At 48.8% G+C, this 23,266-nt stretch overlaps 1 protein-coding gene across 3 annotated transcripts in view; it reads left to right on the forward strand.

Annotated features, from left to right (window-relative positions):
* KIF16B (kinesin family member 16B) overlaps positions 1-23,266 on the forward strand; it is a 243,612-nt gene that overhangs the window by 155,775 nt on the left and 64,571 nt on the right. For 2 of the 3 annotated variants that reach the window (XM_084622343.1, XM_084622344.1), the window contains 3 exons: positions 13,997-14,155; positions 15,685-15,790; positions 16,721-16,771. In XM_084622343.1, the coding sequence (XP_084478469.1) occupies positions 13,997-14,155; positions 15,685-15,790; positions 16,721-16,771 (316 nt within the window). Of the gene's footprint in view, positions 1-13,996; positions 14,156-15,684; positions 15,791-16,720; positions 16,772-17,624; positions 20,267-23,266 lie in introns of those variants that run through there. The other variant, XM_084622342.1, reaches the window with a different exon arrangement.

Genomic DNA, 23,266 nt, shown 5'->3' on the forward strand with positions numbered 1-23,266 from the left:
TTTACCTTCGTTCGGGTGGAGGCCCGTCGGTCGCACCGCTCTCGGTTAGACTGTATTTATCTGTCCCGTCTCCATCTTTCACAGGCCCACTCCTCCACCATTCGGCCGGCCCCTTTTTCCGACCATCATTTGGTTGCCGTCACGGTCTCCCTCCGTGCAGAGGGACCGGGGCCGGCTTACTGGCACTTTAATAACAGCCTGTTGGAGGACGAGAGCTTTGTGATGTCCTTCCGGGAGTTTTGGCTGGCCTGGCGGGAGCAGTGGCGTGCCTTTCCCTCGGTGCGGCGATGGTGGGATTTAGGGAAGGTGCGCGCCAAGCTCTTCTGCCGCAACTACACTCGGGGCACCAGCCGACGGAGAAATGCGGCGATAGAGCAGTTGGAACGGGAGGTCTTAGAGCTGGAGAGGCGCCTGGCCGCCAGCCCCGGGGACCCGTCCCTCTGCAGAGCGTGCCGGGAGAAGCGGGAGGAACTTCGAGCCCTCGAGGACCACCGGGCCCGAGGTGCCTTTGTCCGGTCCCGCATCCGCCTCCTTCAGGAGATGGATCGCGGCTCCCGCTTCTTCTACGCCCTGGAGAAAACGAGGGGGGCCAAAAAACACGTCACCTGCCTTCTAGCGGAAGACGGCACCCCCCTCACGGATCCGGAGGAGATGTGTGGGAGGGCCCGTGACTTCTACGCAAACCTTTTCTCCCCGGATCCGACCGATCCTGGCGCTTGCGGGGTGCTCTGGGAGGAACTCCCCACGGTCAGCGTGGGCGACCGAGACCGGCTAGAGCTGCCTCTCACCCTGGCCGAGTTCTCGGAAGCCCTCCGTCGCATGCCCACCAATAAATCTCCGGGCATGGACGGGCTGACCGTGGAGTTTTACTGCGCGTTCTGGGACATCCTTGGCCCAGACCTAGTCACTGTCTGGGCTGAGTCCTTGCAGGGCGGGGTCCTCCCTCTCTCGTGCAGACGAGCGGTGCTCGCCTTGCTGCCGAAGAAGGGGGACCTCCGCGACTTACGAAACTGGCGTCCCCTCTCACTCCTTAGCACGGATTATAAAATCGTAGCGAAAGCAATCTCGCTGCGGCTAGGGTCCGTGATGGCGGACGTGATTCACCCAGACCAGACCTATACTGTCCCGGGTCGCAGCATTTTTGACAACCTCTTTTTAGTCCGAGACCTTTTGGAACTCGGGCGGAGAGACGGTCTGTCGTTCGCCCTCCTGTCTCTCGATCAGGAGAAGGCGTTCGATAGGGTAGATCATGGGTACCTCCTGAGCACCCTGCGAGCGTTTGGATTCGGACCTCAGTTTGTGAGTTTTCTCCGGGTGCTGTACGCCTCCGCGGAGTGTCTGGTTAGGCTCAACTGGACCCTGACCGAACCGGTCAGCTTCGGGCGAGGGGTGCGGCAGGGGTGTCCCCTCTCAGGCCAGCTGTATGCTCTGGCGATCGAGCCTTTCCTCTGTCTCCTCCGCAGGAGGTTGACGGGGTTGGTGCTGCGGGAGCCGGAGCTGCGGCTGGTCCTGTCGGCGTACGCCGATGACGTCCTCCTCGTGGTCCAGGACCCGGGCGACTTGGCGCGAGTGGAGGCATGCCAAGCCATCTTTTCGGCAGCCTCCTCCGCCCGAGTCAACTGGGTCAAGAGCTCTGGCTTGGCGGTGGGGGGCTGGCGGCAGGTAAGCCCCCTCCCACCCGCGCTTCAGACCATCCGGTGGAGTGCCGGCCCTCTGCTCTATCTCGGCGTTTACCTTTCTGCCACGCACCCTTCTCCGCCGGAGAACTGGCAAAATTTGGAAGGCGGCGTGATTGAGCGGATCAGGAAATGGACGAGGCTACTCCGATGTCTCTCCCTTCGGGGGAGAGCACTGGTGCTTAACCAACTAGTCCTGTCCACGCTCTGGTACCGGCTCAACACCCTAGCCCCGGCCCCGGGTTTCCTGTCCCACCTCCGGAGATTGATTCTGGAGTTCTTTTGGTCAGGATTGCACTGGGCCCCTGTCGGGGTTCTCCACTTGCCCCTGAAGGAAGGAGGGCAGGGCCTGAAGTGTCTGTACACTCAGGTCCGCGTTTTCCGCCTCCAGGCCCTGCAGAGGCTCCTTTATAGTGCAGGTAGTTCGCCGTGGAGCATATTGGCGCATGCCTTTTTACGCCGCTTCCATGGGCTCCGCTATGACCGACAGCTCTTTTATCTTTGTCCGAGAGGTTTTCCGCGAGACCTCTCCGGGCTGCCGGATTTCTACCAGGACCTCCTCCGGGCCTGGAAACTGTTTTCAACGACCAGGTCCGTGGCGGCCATCGTGGGGGCAGATCTCCTCACGGAGCCCCTGCTACACAACCCCCAACTTTGTGTGCAGGCGGCGGAGTCCCGCACGGTGCGCCAGAGGTTGGTCCTGGCGGGAGTTACGAGGGTCGGGGACCTCCTGGACTACGACCGGGGGGACTGGCTGGATCCCCTGACGCTCGCTCGACGCATGGGGCTCTCCAGCCTTCGCACCCCCCGGCGCGTGCTTCAGGAGGTGGAGGCCGCTCTGACCCCCGCCGCTCGGGCTTATGTTAGCCGAGCCTTGTGCGAGGGCGCGCCCCGCCCATCCCTTACCCCAGGCCCGCCGGACCTTTCCATCGGGCCCCTACTCTGTCGATCCCAACACACCCCTCATCCTTTCACTGCGAGCCGGCTGCATGAACTGCAACCGGTCGGTTTTCAAGTTGCATCACGGAAATATCTATATACACTCACGCTCCATACCCTTCATGCCCGCACCCTGGTGTCCCGCCCCGATACAAAGTGGCGAGATCTCTTACCACCTTTGGAGGGTGAGCAACCTCGGTGGGCCAGCCTGTACTCCACCTTGGTCCCGAGGCCCGTCGTGGACATCAGTTGGCGGCTCCTTCACGGGGCTGTGAGCACGGGCGTGTTTTTGACACGTTTTACCTCCCTTCCGGAGACTTGCCCTTTTTGCAACGTGAGGGAAACCCTGGCGCACGTCTATTTAGAGTGTGCCAGATTGCAGCCTCTTTTTCGGCTCCTCACAAATATTCTTTTGCGCTTTTGGCTTCATTTTTCTCCCCACCTCTTTATCTATACACTCCCCATCCATGGCCCCACCAAGTCGCGGGATCTCCTGGTTAGCCTCCTCCTAGCCTTGGCTAAAACAGCCATTTATAAGACCAGAGAGCGGAGGTTGGCTCATGAGGCGTCCTGCGATTGTGAGGCCGTTTTCCGACTCTCAGTACATTCACGTATCCGGGCGGAGTTCCTCTGGGCAGCGTCCACCGACTCCCTTGACACCTTCGAGGAGCGGTGGGCGCTGTCCGGGGTTCTCTGCTCGGTGACCCCGTCCGGTTCCCTCCGTCTGACCCTCTGATTGAGGGAAAGAGCGAGAGCCGCCAGTCACAGCCGTTAGTTGCTGTGAATACCATCATTACTGTCTTCTAGGAGGGGTCCTATAATACATGGGTGTACCCCCCTCCCTCCCAACCACCCACCCTGCAGCCGTGCCCATCTTGTCGGGCACTCTCAGGAGAGGGAGGGTCGGTGACCCTGGGCGCGGCACTAGGTAACTCGAGAGGGTGGAAGACCACGAGTGTCGAGGAAGCCCCCCCGCTCTAGGCCACCAGGTAACTCAGGAGGGTGGAAGACCACGAGTGTCGAGGAAGCCCCCCCGCTCTGGGCCTGGGCTAACCTGGACACCTCTCCCTCCTGAAAGCTGTTGTGTTATACCTTTTGATTGCGTTGTTTTGTTGCTAAGTTTTTTTTTTATCCCTTTGTATTCTTTGTAACTGTTACAAATAAATTTCCTTTCTGTTTCAAAAAAAACCTTCCCTGTTCCCTTACCCAGGGAAAAGGGACCTCCTTCACTTGCTGCTCAGCTATCTGCTTTCTATTCTCTCCTAAAGCCCCCTGGCCTGGGCTTTTCTTACTTTTTGACCCTGCTTCAGTTCGCCCCCCCGACCGGGCCAGACGCTTTTTCTTCGGGTTTTTTTTTTTTTTTTGCTGTTTTTCTTTGCTGCCGTTTGAGTGCTGGTCGGGTGCCAGCTTGCTGCCAGCCCACCACGCCTGCCCTCAGATGCTGCTACTGCTCCAGCTGAAACCCCCGGAGGAGGGGGGAGGACTGTCAACCCACTCCCCGAAGGAGGGGAGTGGAAGCCCCCAGACCCAACCGTTTTGCTGTATGTTCATAGACCCGTACCGAGCTGAGAGGAATCTTCTTATCTCTCCGACATTCCTGGCCTGCTGGAAGCCTTGCTGTTTAAAGCTACAAAGCCAGAAGAGAAGATAGCCGACAGAAAAAACCGCCCAGGGAAGCTACAAATCATCGTGGAGGGGGCCGTAAGACTGAGTAATTTTTGAACTGTACTCTCGTGTGGGAGGAGTTTGACTGTGTCTTAACTGCGTTTGTAGGGGCACAAGAGGTGTGGCACGGAGCTGCGCCCCGATCCATTGGTGCCCCTCCCAACACTACTACAACCGTTACGGCCCCCCCGCCGTCCGTCCCTGCTGGCAACTTGCCATCTGCCTCTGGATTCAGCTGCTTGCTCTGAATTCTGCCATCCGGACCAGACACAACAGCCGACCAAACGAGACTCCTTGGGCAAACGCGCGTGGGTCCACGTTCCCCCCCCACGCCCCCCAGACTGCCCACCCCACAGTTTGCCCCTACTACCTAACCCCAACTCCTGTTTCCTCCCCTGTCCAGTCTGACCCATTTGGCCTCCCCCGCCTGCAGCCCAACAGGGAGAAGTGGTTAATCTGCTTCCCCCTCCTCCTCCTGGTGTCTCCCCATCTCTCCGTGCTCACGATGGCGGGGAATGAGAGGGGTGAGGCCCCTCTAACAACCTCAGCTGCCCCTCCCCCACCTACCCCCCTGCCCAACCCCCAAGCCTCCCCCCCACCACTGCTGCCAAAACACCTGCCACTGCCCCTGCAGGGGCATCGGCAGCAGGAGGCACCGGGGCGATTACTGACGCTGCTACACCCACCGCCCCCCAGATTCTAGGAGAGCCCCCCAAGTTGGCCGGAAAGGCCATGGTGTGAAGAAGGGAAAGGGCCCCGCTACAACCACCAGGCCCTCCATGGCAGGGGCTACTCCCACCGCTGTGGCCTCGTCATCGACCATGGCGTCTCTCCCCGCTGTTCCCTCCACCAGCTCTGTGAGCGTCCCTCCCCCAGCCCCCAGGGCGTATGCCCGGGCGGTAGCAGGCCCCCCCCCGCCGCCTGCCACCTCGTCATCTCGCCCACCCACCACCTCCGCTACCATCAATAGTAGCTGGGGCCCCTTCCCCACCATGACCAGGAAGCATGGCATCCGTTGCCTCCTGGTACTCGCCTCGCCCCACGTGGAGACACATGTGCAGGCGTTGGCGAGGGTGGTAGGACCCACGGCTATTGTGGCGGCCTCCAAAATGTACAGGAAGGTCGTCTTTTTCTTAGCATCGGAGGCTGCCGCCCAGGAGGCAGTGGAGAAGGGCCTGGCGGTGGGGGGCGGGGTGTTCGTTCCCCTGGAACCGCTAGAGGACCTGGGCATCCGCCTAGTCCTGACCTCCGTCCCTCCTTTTTTACCCAATGCCGCCCTGTTATCCGCTCTCTCCACCCTGGGGAAACCCGTTTCTGTCATCAGCCCTTTCCCGTTGGGCTGCAAGGATCCCACCCTCCGTCAAGACCTTTCATTCCGCCGGCAAGTGCAGCTTCTACCACCGCTGGCGGCGCGACGGAGAGGCGCTCGAGGGGTCCTTCCTAGTCCCCTACCAGGGAGCCTGCTATCAGGTCTACTGTTCCACAGGAGAGGCCCGGTGCTACCTCTACCGATCAGCGGGGCCCCCCATGTTGCCTCGCTGTTACCCCCCTGAGCCTCTGAACCATCGCCTCTGCCCCCCGACACGACCCCTGCTAACCAGCCCCCAGACAATGCTATGGAGGGCTGGACCCTAGTCCAGGGAAAGCGAGGCAAGCGGAAGGCTCGAGCTCCGCTGCACCCATCCGATGCGGAGGCCCCCGGAAGACCAGGAAGGGAGGGACTGACACTGAGCCTTCCGCTGTGCCCACGAGTGAGATCCCTCTGCTGGTGTCGGGAGGGGAAGACAAAATAGCACTGGAAGGTAGGATCTCCCCTCCGAGACCCCTGAGGAAACCCCTTCTGCCTGAATATCACCCGAACGCCAAAGCGACCATTGTAGTGGGTGCCAGAGGGGAGACCCCCGGGGTGGCAGAAGACGACCTCTCCTCCATGTATGAGAAGATCGAGGCCCAAGGTTTGACCCCGGTCACCCAGGGAGAGGATGACCTACTGCCGGCTGGCCTTGATCTAGGCAACCTCACCCCAGTCCCCTTTTCCCCATGCTCCCTCCCCCTAACCGCCTTCCTAGGCGGGCACTCTATAGAAGGTAGTCCATCACCTGATGCCGTGGCTGCCAAATCCACCACAGAGCCTGCCCCTAGCATCACTGGGAGCCCCCTCCCCTTAACCCTTGAATCTGTTCGGGAGGTGCCACCTCTTAGCTGCTTGCCTCCCAAAGCCCAGAGCCTCGCCTCTGCCCCTGCCCCCACCCCGTCCCTGCCCAATCCACCTCCTCCTGCAATGCTATTGCCACCCCTGGGGTTATTTCTTTCCCTTTTTTTGCGGATCCCCCGCAAGGAGCAGTCTTTGCATTTTCCTGCCGCGACCCATTAGGAGCTGCAATTTTCCCTCCGCCATCGCCTTCTACCCCAAGGCTTGAGATGGACCTAATAACTTTAGCCTGTCAGACGCCCCGTCGGTGGTCTGCACCCTGCCTGCCCGCCTCAGCGGACCATGGGGCTGCACCAAGAGCCCCACCAGGGAAAAACTGGGAAATCGCAACCCTACCCCTCCATGAGCTGCGAAAAGCATTGCGGGAGTTTTTAGAAGACATCCGTGGCTCCCGCAACAGGGTACAGCTAGCTCTCCAGCTATGGGGGGACTTTGATCAAATCCTCCAGGCCACAAGGGCCCTTATAAAGGAGGGTAGAGGGAAAGGAAGGCACGGTGCCACAGCCTACGGGCGGGCCCGCAGCTTCCGTGATGATTTAGTCACTTATGGGATGGGTCACGGATTGTTGTGCGACCCTCCGGGGGCCGCAAACACCCCTGCCAACAAGGAACCCCTCCCCCCCCAGCCCTCCGCATGACACCTCTCATTATCGCAACTTTGAACACCAGGGGCTGTAGGATGGCTCTCCGCAGGTCCCAGGTGCTCTCTTACCTTCGGGAAAGGGGGTATTCTGTGGTTTTCCTGCAGGAGACCCATATGGATCCGACGGCTGAGGACAGCTGGCGGCTGGAGTGGGGGGATGGGATCTGCTTTAGCCACTTCACGATTCGACAAGCTGGAGTGGCGACCCTGTTCTCCCACAACCTACGGCCCGAGGTGCTAGTGGTCACTGAGGCTGTGCTGGGCCACCTGTTGCATCTCAGAGTCCGTATGGAGGGGCTCGTGGTCAACCTCGTTAACATCTATGCCCCGACAACAAGCCCGAAGCGGCCACAATTCTATCAGCGGGTGTCCGACTTCCTCGGCACCCTAGATTCTCACGAGTACCTAGTCCTGGGAGGGGACTTTAACACCACCCTCGAGGAGCAGGACTGCTCAGGGGCCGGGCCGAGCTGAGCCCGGCCGCCGCGAACATTCTCCGAGAAATAGTCGAACATCACTCTCTAGTGGGCGTCTGGCGTGACCACCACCCAGATGACACTTCCACGTTCACCTTTGTCTGGGTGGAGGCCCATCGGTCACACCACTTTCGGTTCGACCGTATTTATTTATTCCGTTTCCATCTTTCACAAGCCTGCTCCTCCAACATTTGGCCGGCCCCATTTTCCGACCATCATTTAGCCACCATAACAGCCTCCCTCCGTGCAGAGAGGCTGGGGCTGGCCTATTGGCATTTTAACAACAGCCTGTTGGAGGATGAGGGCTTCGTGACGTCCTTCCGGGAGTTTTGGCTGGCCTGGCGAGAGCAGCGGCGCGCCTTTCCCTCAGCACGGCGATGGTGGGATCTAGGGAAGGTGCGCACCAAGCTCTTCTGCCGTGACTACACTCGGGGCGCCAGCCGATGGAGAAATGCAGCGATAGAGCAGTTGGAACGGGAAGTCTTAGAGATGGAGAGGTGTCTGGCCGCCAGCCCTGAGGACCCATTCCTCTGCGGTGCGTGCCGGGAGAATCGGGAGGAGCTCCGGGCCCGAGGTGCCTTTGTTCGATCCCGCATCTGCCTCCTTCGGGAGATGGATTGCGACTCCCGTTTCTTCTACGCCCTGGAGAAAATGAGGGGGGCCAAGAAACACGTCAACTGCCTTCTAGCAGAAGACGGCACCCCCCTCACGGATCCGGTGGAGATGTGTGGGAGGGCCCGTGACTTCTACACAAGCCTTTTCTCCCCGGATCTGACTGATCTTGGCGCTTGCAGGGTGCTCTGGGAGGAACTCCCCACAGTCAGAGTGGGCGACCGAGACCGACTAGAGCTGCCTCTCACCCTGACCGAGTTCTCGGAAGCCCTCCGTCGCATGCCCACCAATAAATCTCCGGGCATGGATGGGCTGACCGTGGAGTTCTACCGTGCGTTCTGGGACATTCTTGGCCCAGACCTAGCTACTGTCTGGGCCGAGTCTTTGCAGGGCGGGTCCTCCCTCTTTCGTGCAGGCGAGCGGTGCTCGCCTTGTTGCCGAAGAAGGGGGACCTCCGCGATTTACGAAACTGGCTTACTCCTTAGCACGGACTACAAAATCGTAGCAAAAGCAATCTCGCTGCGGCTAGGGTCCGTGATGGCGAACGTGATCCACCCAGACCAGACCTACACTGTCCTGGGCCGCAGCATTTTTGACAACCTATTTCTAGTCCGAGACCTTTTGGAACTCGGGCGTAGAGACAGTCTGTCGTTCGCCCTCCTGTCTCTTGATCAGGAGAAGGCGTTTGATATAGTGGACCATGGGTACCTCCTGGGCGCTCTGCAGGCGTTTGGATTCGGAACTCAGTTTGTGAGTTTTCTCCGGGTGTTGTACACTTCCGCGGAGTGTCTGGTTAGGCTCAACTGGACACTGACCGAACCGGTCAGCTTCGGGCGAGGAGTACGGCAGTGGTGCCCCCTCTTGGGCCAGCTGTACGCTCTGGCAATCGAGTCCTTCCTCTGTCTCCTCCGAAGGAGGTTGACAGGGTTGGTGCTGTGGGAGCCGGAGCTGCGGCTGGTCTGTCGGCGTACACCAATGACGTGCTCCTCATGGTCCAGGACCCGGGCAACTTGGCGCGGGTGGAGGCTTGCCAGGCCATCTATTCGGCAGCCTCCTCTGCCCGAGTCAACTGGGTCAAGAGCTCTGGCTTGGCGGTGGGGGACTGGCGGCGGGTGAGCTCCCTCCCACCCGCGCTTCAGACCATCCGGTGGAGCGCGGGTCCACTGCTCTACCTAGGCGTTTACCTTTCTGCCACGCACCCTTCTCCGCCGGAGAACTGGCAAGATTTAGAAGGCGGGGTGATAGAGCGGCTCCGGAAATGGATGAGGCTACTCCGATGTCTCTCCCTCCGAGGGAGAGCACTGGTGCTTAACCAACTAGTCCTGTCCACGCTCTGGTACCGGCTCAACACCCTGGTCCCGGCCCCGGGTTTCCTGACCAACCTCCGGACATCAATTCTAGAGTTCTTTTGGTCAGGAATGCGCTGGGCCCCTGTTGGGGTTCTTCATCTACCCCTGAAGGAAGGAGGGTAGGGCCTGAAGTGTCTGCACGCTCAGGTCCGTGTCTTCCGCCTCCAGGCCCTGCAGAGGCTCCTTTATAGTGCAGGTAGTACGACGTGGAGCATATTGGCGCATGCCTTCTTGCGCCGCTTCCAAGGGCTCTGATACGACCGGCAGCTCTTTTATCTCTGTCTGAGAGGTTTTCAGCGAGACCTCTCCGGGCTGCTGGTCTTCTACCAGGACCTCCTCCAGACCTGGAAACTGTTTTCAACGGTCCGTGATGGCCACCGTGAGAGCAGATCTCCTGGCGGAGTCCCGCTCGGTGCGCCAGAGTTTGGTCCTGGTGGAAGTCACGAGAGTCGGAGACCTCCTGGACTACGACCGGGGAGACTGGCTGGATCCCCTGACACTCGCTCGGCGCATGGGGCTCTCCAGACCTCAGACCCCCCGGCGCGTACTTCAGGAGGTGAAGGCTGCCTTGACGCCCGCTGCTCGGGCTTATCTCAACCGAGCCCTGTGCGAGGGCGCACCCCGCCCACCCTCTACCCCGGGCCCGCCGGACCTTTCAATTGGGCCCCTACCCCGTAGATCCCAACAAACCCCTTACCCTTTCACTGCGAGCTGGCTGCACGAGCTGCAGCCGGTCAGCTTCCAAACCATGCCAAGGAAATATCTATATACACTCACGCATCACACCCTTCACGCCCACACCCTGGTGTCCCGCCCCGATACAAAGTGGCGGGACCTACTGCCACCTTTGGAGGGTGAGCAGCTCTGGTGGGCCAGCCTGTATTCCACCTTCGTCCCAAAGCCTGTCAGGGACATTAGTTGGCGGCTCCTTCATGGAGCTGTGAGCGTGGGCATATTTTTGATGCGGTTCACCCCCATCCCGGATACTTGCCCTTTTTGCAACGTGAGGGAAACCCTGGCACACGTATATTTAGAGTGTGCCAGGCTGCAGCCCCTTTTCCGACTCCTCACAAATCTTTTATTACGCTTTTGGCTACACTTTTCCCCTCACTTTTTTATCTACACACTCCCCATCTGTGGCCCCACAAAGTCGCGGGGTCTCCTGGTTAACCTCCTCCTACCCCTAGCTAAAACAGCCATCTATAAAACCAGAGAGGGGAGGCTGGCCAATGAAGCGTCCTGCGACTGTAGGGCCGTTTTCCGATCCTCAGTACGTTCACATATCCGGGTGGAGTTCCTCTGAGCGGCGTCCACCGACTCCCTTGACACCTTCGAGAAGCGGTGGGCGCTGTCCGGGGGTCTTTGCTCGGTGACCCCGTCCGGTTCCCTCCGTCTGACCCTTTGATTGAGGGGGAAGAGCGAGAGGCCCCAGCCCCAGCCGTTGCCGCTGTGGATACCATCATCACTGTCACCTAGGAGAGGTCCTATCACACGTGGGTGTACACCCCCCCACCCCCAAACCGCCCACCCCACAGCCGTGCCCATCTTGTCGGGCACTCTCAGGAGAGGAATAATCGGTGACACTGGGCGTGGCACTAGGTAACTCGAGGGGGTGGAAGACCATGAGTGTCGAGGAAGCCCCACCACTCTGGGCCTAGGCTAGCCTGAACACTTCTCCCTCCTGAAGGCTGCTGTGTTATACCCTGCGTTTGCTTTTGTTTTGTTGCATAGTTTTGCTTGATCCTTTTTGGTGATTCTTTGTAAGTGTTACACAAATAAAATTCTTTTCTGCTTCAAAAAATTACTCTCCTGTAGCCATCTGGCCCGACCCTGTCACAATATGTAAATACTGTTTTTGACTTCTCATGAGCATCATGGAGTAAGAGAACCTTAAGATTAAATTAAGATTGTAAATTCTTCAGGACACTCATGTTGTACTTTGTTTGTGGTTTTCAGAGTACAGCACATAGTAAAATGGATTCCCAGTCCTAAATGGAGGTGTTGGACAGTAATGCATAATAAATTATAGACATACGTGCACCACACACAATGTTTTTGTTTTTTATTGTTTAGTAGATATGGTCATTTGTTTGTTTTTTCAGCAGCTTCAAATGCTGTCTAAATCCCAGTCAGCAATAAAATGTCTTGCATTGTCTATTTTATGACATCTTGCTGCATATGATCTCTGTGTAATGTTGTCTCGTCAGGCTATCAGGATATGAAAGGAGAGGCTCAAATCTGTATTAGCTAGACAAAACTGTTAAATCCAGTTTTCAGTTAAAGTAGTCTAAAAATAAGTGATCACTTTGCAGTGAGCTGTCAGTCCTTTGAAGTTGGATACACCTTTTTTTTCTTAAGTTCTCATACCTTGTTACTGAATTAATTGTAATTCAAAATTCTCTCTCACCTCTCTTGTAAATATATAATTTGGGAAAATAAAGACCGCCAAACAATGGTTACAGCAAGTGAACTTGTGCTAGGGTTGACATGCATACAAAATTGTGTCTCAGTTGGTACAGTATTGTCATTTACCCCTAATGCAATAGGGAGAACACATCACCCTAATGCCTGTTTTATTTTTGAGTTAGTGGGCTCACATCACTCTAAAGTAGCAAAATGTATTACAATTGCAAAGTGATGAATAACTTGCCCAAGTGGATGAATTTAAAGTTTGTTGTTTGCTTTGGGAAGTAATGTGTTTTGCTCATCAAACATTTATGGCCTGAACAAAACACAGGCTGTTTCCTTTTAAATCTAACTGGATCTAGAAAGGTTAATACAGCCAGCGTATCAGAGTCTCCCATCAGCTTTCTCTCAAGATTTTTTGCCACAATGAATAGGTTTGTTATCTTCTGGTCAAAAGGAACTGGTGGCTTCTGGCCATGGTGCTAGAGGTATACCTCTGTTTAAAAGTTAAATAGTACTTCATTTATCACGTCCCCAATCCACTACTTTCCTTCTTCCCCCTTTTTATGTTTCTGTACTGAATTCAGAGTGTATAGAGCAGTGGTGGGAAGCCTGCGGGCTGCATGTGGCTTATCAGGATAATCTGCTTGCGGGCCGTGAGACATTTTGCTGACATTGACCGTCTGCAGGCACGGCCCCCCGCAGCTCCCAGTGGGCGCGGTTCGCCATTCCTGGCCAATGGGAGCTGCGGGAAGCGGCGGCCAGCACGTCCCTGTGGACAGTCAGCTTCTGCAAAATGTCTCGCCGCCCACAGTCAGATTACCCTGATGGGCCGCAGGTTGCCCACCACTGGGGTAGAGCAAACTCAGTACTGTACATTTGAGGATATATGACTGAAAACTGTGAACCTATAAAATAATATTTATCTGCAAAGATCAGAATTTGTATAATTTCCTTTTCATTCACTGTGATTGATCTTTTTCATTTTTATGGGTTTTATTTTAAAATTACAGATTGTTAAAAAAAGAGCGACTTTAGAAACAAAAGTTGTACAAGAAGCAGGGAAGGCTACACAAACCAATCCGTGGGAATAGACAAGCTAATTTAGTCTAAACTACAATACATCTGAAAAGTGCAGATTAGTTAGTTGAATTAAAATTTATTATATAAAAACAATAAATATGCTAGGAAGTGTTTTTATTTATAATACTTGATGCCTTAAGTATTTTCAGAGCAAATATTCAACCACAATCTGAGCAAGTTCTTATGTGCATCAATCAACTTTTGTGACATATGAAATATACTTCTGTTTGTACAGTTAGAGAATGTGAGGCAACTTGTATTTCGGAAGAATGATCTATTAGTCATTCAAAATAAATTCTAGCTCTATATGTTGTTTTAAAAGGGTACATTTTCAGATTACAAGATACCTGAACAAATAATGGGATTTACATACTTTATTGTGCAATTTTTAGGGTGTTTTTGTACATAGACTCTGTGTCATGTGTTAGATTTTCTTCATTTCTGACTCTAGTATGGTCTTTTGAGTTGAACCAGTTTTTCCAGACTAGCAGAAGAATAATTGAAATCATTGATGGAGTTCTAAAATGAGGTAAGGTTTTTCAAGTGGTTCTAATAGGCCAAGTCTTATGAATCAGTCTAACTTTAATGAGCTAACTGAGACATTAGTTGCATTGAAAGTTCCTGATATTGATTTATTGAGCTAAAATGCTTCTATTCTAGTCTGGTTTTCAGATGACAAGTGTATACTTCACAATCTAAATATGCATTAATAAAAGAACATTTATTAGTATTTCTATGACTACAGACATAAAGACCATAAGGGGTAAGATCCTGATTTGATTATACCACCACCTAGTTGTCTCCAGTCTTATATGTATGGAAATATTCTTGGAAATCAGTGTGTTGTAAGCAGGAAACTTAAAACACTGCAGGTGGACGTATTTCTAATTTTGAACAATTTAGATTTTGAAATATATTTTAAAATCTACTTATAGACTGGACCAGGAAATTCAACAGTTGAAGCAGAAGATATATGAAGGTGATGGTGTACAAAAAGGGTATCATGGAACAGTAGAGGACAGACTCCCTCTCACCAATTCCCCTACCAGCCCTGCAAAGTCACAGACCCATTTTATCCCACTGGTTGATGACAGGTACATATACTGATTTTATTCAGACTTAGTATAATTTTAAACAATAGTGTTAAAGTATCACTGAAACATTCCAAACTCTGCATAAGTGTTTCCAATATTGGGTCTTTATCTAGTAAATTATCAAAATGGTATTTTAATTGCAATCTAGATAGAAATATGCTCTGCTTTTACCACTTCGAAATGTTTTTATGATCAGTAGGCTTCTCAGAGATATATGCTGTATTAGAATAGTGAAGAAACTTTACACTTATATTTATTTTAAATTGTTCCTAAATTTAATTGCTTAAATGTCTGCATGACTTACACCTTTGCATATTAAAAGTGCCAAAGTAAATAAAATTGTATTAAGGGAAGCAGCATCGCAAAACATTAAACAAATTAATTCCATTATTTTCTCTTTCATTTCATTTTACACTTATGTACACAATAATTAGTATAGACTTTGGAAACTTTCACTGTGTCTGCAGGCCAAAATATTGTTAGTCTGCTATTTATAGCGTGCTTGTTGGCAAAGTCATGAAAGGGAACTGTTAAGTTAAAACCCCCCTGTAAAATATAAATGCAGCATGTAAATGGAGAGAGACATTTATCAGATGCTCAACCAAGGGTCCACTAATTGTCAGTTGTTAATTCTTTTGCCTTTTTAAGTTAAAGAAAAACTGGTGAAAAAATCATAACTTTTTGGGTGTTCTTATATTTAAAATTTATATAATGCTTAAGGTGAATAAACTATTCAAAAAAAGAAAAGGAGTACTTGTGGCACCTTAGAGACTAACCAATTTATCTGAGCATGAGCTTTCGTGAGCTACAGCTCACTTCATCGGATGCATGCTGTGGAAACTGTAGCAGACTTTATATATACACAGAGAATATGAAAAAATACCTCCTCCCACCCCACTGTCCAGCTGGTAATAGCTTATCTAAAGTGATCATCAGGTGGGCCATTTCCAGCACAAATCCAGGTTTTCTCACCCTCCACCCCCCCACACAAATTCACTCTCCTGCTGGTGATAGCCCATCCAAAGTGACAACTCTTTACACAATGTGCATGATAATAAAGTTGGGCCATTTCCTGCACAAATCCCAACTTTATTATCATGCACATTGTGTAAAGAGTTGTCACTTTGGATGGGCTATCACCAGCAGGAGAGTGAATTTGTGTGGGGGGGTGGAGGGTGAGAAAACCTGGATTTGTGCTGGAAATGGCCCACCTGATGATCACTTTAGATAAGCTATTACCAGCTGGACAGTGGGGTGGGAGGAGATATTTTTTCATATTCTCTGTGTATATATAAAGTCTGCTACAGTTTCCACGGCATGCATCCGATGAAGTGAGCTGTAGCTCACGAAAGCTCATGCTCAAATAAATTGGTTAGTCTCTAAGGTGCCACAAGTACTCCTTTTCTTTTTGCGAATACAGACTAACACGGCTGTTACTCTGAAAACTATTCAAAGAACACTTTAAAATACCCATATTGATTGTCTTAAGAATAGGTTTTTTAATTGTGTATCTTTTCATTTTCTAAAAGAATAAATGCATTAATTGAAGAAGAAGTGCAAAGGCGTCTTCAGAATATTCACCGCACATCTGAAAATAACAGTATGGGCCGATCTCAGCCTACAGAAATTCTAAAGGTGAGCAGAGTCCGCTAGGAAACATCACTTTTAAAGATACTTTCAAAATCATTGGTTTAATTCCTTTATCCACATTCCTCATGTTTTCTCTGGATTAATGTAATTTTAGTTTCTAAAATAATATAAATACAGTGACTGTATTTTATTTGTGAAGAGCAGAACAAAAACGTTCAAATTATTTTTGAGGATTTTAGTTTTATATCCTGACATTAAGTCATCTAAGGGTTGAAATACTTTGGTTTCAAACAGCAGTAGATCAAAGTGTACTGTGGAACTTGTACATGGCAGCAGGGTGTACATAGCTACTTAATGTGCAGCATGCTAGTGCGCCATCGAGTCACACTCACACACACCCCAGCTTGCCATACGCTAAATTGCTGAAAGTCACTAATTAAATTCAAGCAGTAAAATCCCAGCTCCATCGAAGTCAATAGGAGTTTTGCCATTGACTTCAACGGGGCTGGGATTTCACCCAATATTTCCATGTTGTCCTGCATTGCGATTATTTTCAGTGAACTGCATCTTAAGCTAAGTTTCTTCTAAAATATGTAGCGCTCAGTGAAGATATTCTCTAAATGGCACCAAAGCCTTTAACTTTTCCAAAATTGATATGAAGAGTTTTACTCCCTCTCCCTTTTATTATGCTTCTGTTGATGACAACATAAAGTTCCATCAAAATGAGTACTGAATATTTTTAATAATACATGCTTAAAAATGAACAAGCCATTCTTGTTAAAATTCCCGTTTTCCTAATTGGAAAACTGAATAGTTTAATTCAGCTGTAAGGCAGTATCTTAGCAAACACCAGTAGAAGATGATGCATATTTTTGACAGTTAAACTGATTTACTTTAGGTCTGTGTTGCTTTAAATAGTTCAACTTTTATAAGAAGGAAACTTTTTTTAATTACATATACCTTTTTGGTTCTTAGGATAATGAAACACTTCATAATGGTACTGTTCAACGGAAGTTGAAGTATGAGGTAGGTTATAATTCGTCAGAATGAAATGATTGTCTTAAATTATGGCATGCTCAGTAGTTAAATTTCTTAATGTTTAGCTGCATAATTAGAATATCAAATTCACAGTAAGATTAATAGCTAATAGGGAAGTCAAGCTATTTTTCAGGCAAAAAAATAAATGGAATCTTGCATGTGGGTACAGTTCTTGCTTTATTTAAATAGCATATTTTTGTGGTGAAGGACTTTTTTTTCATAATTCTTTATTTGGAACAGTATCCCTTTCCTAGATCTATAGGACAAAACCAATTTATGATCAGGAACAAAATTATTATTTCTAATCAAAGTACACTTTAACATGTCTATTCCCAATTGTCTCACTCATGTAAGAGCCTTCAGAATACTAGCAGTACTAGAGAGCAAATATTTGTGAACATGTCCTGAAGGTTTAACGTTAGACAATCTGGAAGTATTTTACCACCAAGTGTTGTACGACTATAATGTTTTATTTGGCAATATCACTTTTTCCCCCCTAGTTCTTTCCTCATTTTTCTTATCCCGGTTTAGATCTTGAATTTTTTAAAAAGCATATAGAAAATTCCTTATCCTATGAACATTCTGATTCTTTTGAGGAAACCAAATGCAGTACTAGACAAAGTGAAATGGATACTGTGTACACACACACAAAAATGATGGGTGTGGGGTAAAAATATAAAGATTGTTCCTGAATCAGACCTCAATCAGTAGAATTGGATTTGGTCTCACAGTTTTGATTACTTGTGAATGAATGCACAAACCTAATTAAAATTAAACCTGAATTCAAGACATTTTCAAAGCAGAAGGTGCTTCCATTTTCCTATTTTGGCTTTTTAAACAGAAAAGACGACCTTGGCAGCTACATTATGGCCTCCCTTTTGACTTTAAAGATGATGATATTGGCTCTAACTTGGCTGGAGAAGAAGCAACAATAGCAGAGCTCGAAAGACACAACAAATGTCCAGAGATGTTGAGCTTAGTTTCTATTCCTGAACAAATCGGTTACCCCTCTCCATTGCAAAACGGAGTTGGGAATGAAAGGAACCAGTCAGAACTGCATTGCTTTGGTTGCCTATATGATACTGAATATAAACTGAATCACACTAAAAATACTAACATTTTTAATGGGGAGAAAATTCATTATAAAAATGTTACATTCACATCTCCACAAAATCACAATATGGGCAATGTGGAGCATTCGCAATATAAAATGGTGGATCTCAATCCTGAATATGCAAAAATTACTTCTTGGGACGGGGACACCACAAGGACTGAATTTGATTGTTCTCATTCACAACATCTCTCTGGCTCAGAACCTTTAGCCTCTGGGAATAAGCAGGTTAGCTTTAGCAGCACATCTTGCTTAATTCTCTCTCAGTCCAGTATACTTTCTGAAATAGCACCCAAAGAGAACAATCCATTTAACACAGCGTATAGCACTATTCCAGACCAGTCTCATATTTCTCAGCAGCCAGTTGAAGAAGACCTGGATATTAGCAAAATAATCTCCCCAAAATCAGAAGCGTCATGTTCAGATGTGAGAACAGAACAGAGCTATGGCTTTGGCTATCTTTTTAGCAAGCTCTCTTCTCTTTACAAAGACACTTGTAGTCAAATGCTCAATAGTGCCCAAGTTATTAAACAAATAAAGGAGCTGGGCAATCTGTGTGATAGAAGTGAGAGATGTGCACAAGTGGCATCATTACTGAAAAATTTGCCATTTGTAAAAATATTACATGTAAATGTACCTTTCAGATCAGATATGAAGGTTACGCCTCACTCCATTAATGAGGATAAAGCGCATATTGATAGCAGCATTCAGTTAGAAAACCTCCTGTCAACAGAGAATATTGTGAAGTGTGTATCCTCAAAAATCTCAAGCATGCATGAACGAGATTCTTCTGAAGGATCTATGTACTGGTATGGAAATGAAGAAATGAAAAAGAGCTTGGTGTTAAGGCAAAAACTTGTGCATTTTCCAGATGAGTTACTGAAACTTCAAGTCTGTTCTCTTGAAAGACTATTGGAGTATGTGATCTGTGCCTTACCACAAGTTTGTGCCAGGATGGATCAATTAAAAGGTGTATACTGGCTTGCTGTTGGCAATTGCAAGAAACCTGATCCAGAGCCGGCTTGTTTGCTTTTGTTCAGCTCTGTTTTGTATGCTGTTGTTTTATCAGTCAACCAAGAAGACAACTGTCAGGATTCCTTGACAATTTTTCATGTTCTTCCAATCACCATGATAAGAGAAATTGAAGTTGGTTTTGCTGGACAGAGTGTTAGATTTGTATGTTGTTCTGAAGATAGTTTACTCACAATATTTACCTATAACAAAGACTTCACGCAGAGAATATGCCATGATATACTGAGTATTTTGATTACGACATCAGACGATGCCATTTGTTTAAATCACCAGCTGCTGAAAGGTGATTTGCTGCAGTTGTCACTTCATTGGACATCAGAAGTCACTGATTTAGTTTTTGCAAGTGGAGTACGGTTGTCCTGCAAATTCCGGCGTGTCTTAGCTGACTTGGTATACTTGTTTCATGAAAACATGGAAACTAATAAACCCCCTTTAGGGGATGTTCATGTATTGCTCTATACCACAGTGAAGATTGAAGACCATTTTAAACAAATGACCTACAGATCACTAGTTCTTACAACTACTCATATAGGACTCATGAAGGAAGATAGGGTTTTCTATCCTGTTCCTAGTTCTTTGTACACTTTACCTCAACAGTCCCAGTTTGACAAAATTCAATTATACTGTTTGAATGAAGTCCGTTGTGTGGTTGTCCCAGACAAAAATAATTTAACAAGAATTCAGCTTGTTTTTTCTAAAATGAGTAAGGTTGGATCAGATTCAAGGATTGGTTTTTCTAAACCCCATACAAAAGAAACAAATACTCAGCTGACACTTATTCCATCATTTTTTCAAGACAATTTAAATGTTCCATTGGAAATCTGGGAAATAACTTTCGGTTCAAATGAAGAAGCCATTTGGCTAATTATGTATTTGACTAGGCATAGAAATCCAGATACATTTTAGATACAACAAAAGTAGACAGGCTAAGGGATATTGATATCAAGTACTTTTTATCACTGCTGTTAGACAGTAAGCAAAAGAATACATTTACGACCTTTGAGTCTTGTAGAGAATACCATAAGGTACATACTAGGGCTGTCAAGTGATTAAAAAAATTAATCATGCGATTAAAAAAATCGCCGAAGCATGAAGGGGCATGTGAATGTTTAGCATATCTGGCATGCAAATAACATGCAATGCTGGCTACAAACCTGTCATGTGAACGCCTTTTCTCACTTTCAGGTGACATTGTAAATAAAAAGGAGGCAGCAGATCTCCCATAAATGTAAACAAACTTGTTTGTCTTAGCAATTAGCTGAACAAGAAGTAGGACTGAGTGGACTTGTAGGCTCTAAAGTTTTACATTGTTTGTTTTTGAGTGCAGTTATATATATAAAAAATCTACATTTGTAAGTTACACTATCACGATAAAGAAATTGCACTTTGGTACTTGTATGAGGTGAATTTGAAAATACTATTTCTTTATCACTTTTACAGTGCAAATATTTGTAATAAAAATAATATAAAGTGAGCACTGTACACTTTGTATTCTATGTTGTAATAGAAATCAATATATTTTCTATATTTTCAAAAATCCAAAATACTTAATAAATTTCAGTTGGTATTCTACTGTTTAGCAGTGTGATTAATCACAATTAATTTTTTTGAGTTAATTGCATGAGTTAGCTGCGATTAATCAACAGCCCTAGTATGTACCCATCTTACCTACATCCCATATTAGTTTCTTTTTTGCTTTGTATGGGTCTGTGTAGTACCCATACAGCTTCCTGAAAAGGCAAACACATTTCAAATGTACATGTTTGATAGGGTGAATGGTTCAGAATCTTTACACAAGCAACCACTCTCTACTCTTACTAGTACTATATTCATCCTTCTCTTCTGTGCTGCTGACTTTTACCCCTGCCATCTCTTACCCAGCTTCACCAGAAAGCTCTAGTTAGTGTCTTCCTCACTCTTGCCACCTGAATGGCCCTCTTTCAGAGGACTCTTAACTACTTAAATGAATATCTCTTGCCTCCTGATTCCAGAGGTCTTATCCACTTAGTAGTGGTTTTTGGTTGAATCTCAAGATTCATGTTTGTCGTATCCGTTAGGTTTACTCTATTACTTTACATGGGTTAGAGTGTATTTAAACCCATAGGATGTGCATTATCTCCTGGTAACCCTATGGATGTTGTGTGTGTGCATGTGTACACAGTTTCTAAAAATCATTGCATTGATAGTCTGGAGATTTGCCTGCCGACCTTCTAAGGGTTTAATTTTTGGCACATTTCTTAAAGGGAGACAATTTAAATGTCAAAATCATTGGGTGCTAACTTTCTGCTCATTAATTTTAATAACACTTGGTTTTTACTTCATAAAACCTCATCTTAAAATATGACAGGGCCTCTTCTAATGTTTTCTCCTTTTAAGGTGCAGAAGCTCCATAAATTCTTCTTTAAATAGATGCAGACATGTATTCAAGTAAGTATGTGTGCACCGCATATGCTGGAGCCAGAGACTTTTGCTTAGCAGTACCTAGGGAGGCTGGGGGGGGTCATACCTGTAGCCCATCCCTTGGCTACATGAGGCAGCACCACCCTGACCCCCTTTAGTTCCTTCTGACTGCCCATCAGCTGGAGTGAGAGCTCTGTGGGGTGGTGATTTCACCACCTTGCAAGTCATCCTCCTAGCCTAGTTTTAGTGTACATAGTTATTAGTTTAGTTGACTAGTGTTAGAGTAAAAGTTATAGACTATAGAATAGTGGTAGAGGTAGTGCTCCCCGGTGATGCCCTCGCTGGAGTTCAAGCATTGCCCTTTGTGTGGAGTGGCGATTTCCAACAGTGACCCCCTCATGAGCTGCTTGGTCCGCCTTAGGCAAAGCCCACCTTAAGGAGCACTGTTCGATCTGTACATCGTTGAAAAAGAGGACTCAGGTGGCATGGGAACTTCGCCTCAAGCAGGATCTGCTTAAAGAGACCACGAGGCCTGACCCAGTACTGAGGCCTTCTCAGGCCACAGATCACTCTCTAGCTTGGAAAGTGCTTTTGCCTCCCGTTTTGGGATAGGGGCCACTCCAAAGAGGTGCAGGAGTCATTCTCCATCATTGATGCCAAAAAAGAGTGCTCATAAGACCAATCATGAGCACTCCAGGTCCCAGGGTGACTCTTCTGCTTCCCCTAAGAATAGTGTGGACCGTCATGGGACTGGCTCCTGCACATGGGATGATGTGGGAGCCTCTTACCCTCCTTTGGTACAGGGTAGGGAGGATGAACATCCCTTACAACTGACGCCAGTTCTGGCCTCCAGGCATCCGTGGAGTCCGGTACTGACAGGAATGATGCCAGCACCGACAGTGTTTGTGATGTCCTCATACCTGGATACGGTGGACCTACTCTGCCTTTCAGTCCTGTCTAGACAGCTGGTCCAAGACTTCATGAGGCTGGCGCCCGCAATGGTATGCCAATTGGAGCATGCCACTGAACTCTAAGGGCAGGATGAGGTCCATCCTCGAACTCTGTGGATTCAACAAATTAATCAAATAGAGTGACCATGAGCAACCTCACATATCAGCTGTTCTCCCTGCTTTGTCTCAGAATGACAGATTCACCACTCTGGAACTTCAAGACTCTTACTTTCATGTGGCCATCCTACCAAGTCACAGGAAGTTTCTTTGCTTCATGGTAAGCGATCACCACTTTAAGAGTGTCGTTCTCTTATTCAGTTTCTCTTCTGCCCCTCCCCGAGTCTTCACCGAATGCATGGCAGTGGTTGCAGCGTACCGCAAGAGGGAAGGGAAGCCACATCTTCCCCTCCTTCAATGACTGGTTGCTGAAGGGTGCTTCAGAGAGGAGGTTCTTGCCAACATCGACACCATGCTACATTTAGTCGACCATTTGGGACTCATTCTAAATGCTCTGAAGTCGACCTTGGTTCCCTCTCAGCAAATAGTTCGTTGGGCCCCTATGAGATTCCATTAGGTTGAGAGTGTTCCTTCTGACCGACTGCTTCCAGACGATTTGACAGCTGTGTCTCAGTCTACAATCACATCCATCCACGACAGTCCATGTGTGTCTGAGCCTGTTGGGCCATGTATCTGCTTGCACTCAGGTGGTCCAACTTGCCAGGTTGTATCTTTGCCCTCTTCAGATGTGGCTCAGGACGGTTTACTGCTGTGCCCTACCCTGCATTCTCTGGGCAGGTTGAGTCACCTTTCTCCATCCGTCCTGGAACCCCTGCACTGGTAAGAGTCCCCACTCAATGTGCCATGGGGTCCTCTTTGTTTGGCCTTCTCCAGCCAAGTCAGTGGTTATCAACACATCCCTTCTGGGTTGGGGGTCACATCTGGACTTGTTGATGGTGCAGGGCCTCTGGTCAGAACAGAAAGTCATCAGTG

Source organism: Lepidochelys olivacea (assembly GCF_965140295.1).
Source record: "Lepidochelys olivacea isolate rLepOli2 genome assembly, chromosome: 3".
NCBI classification, from domain to species: Eukaryota; Metazoa; Chordata; order Testudines; family Cheloniidae; genus Lepidochelys; species Lepidochelys olivacea.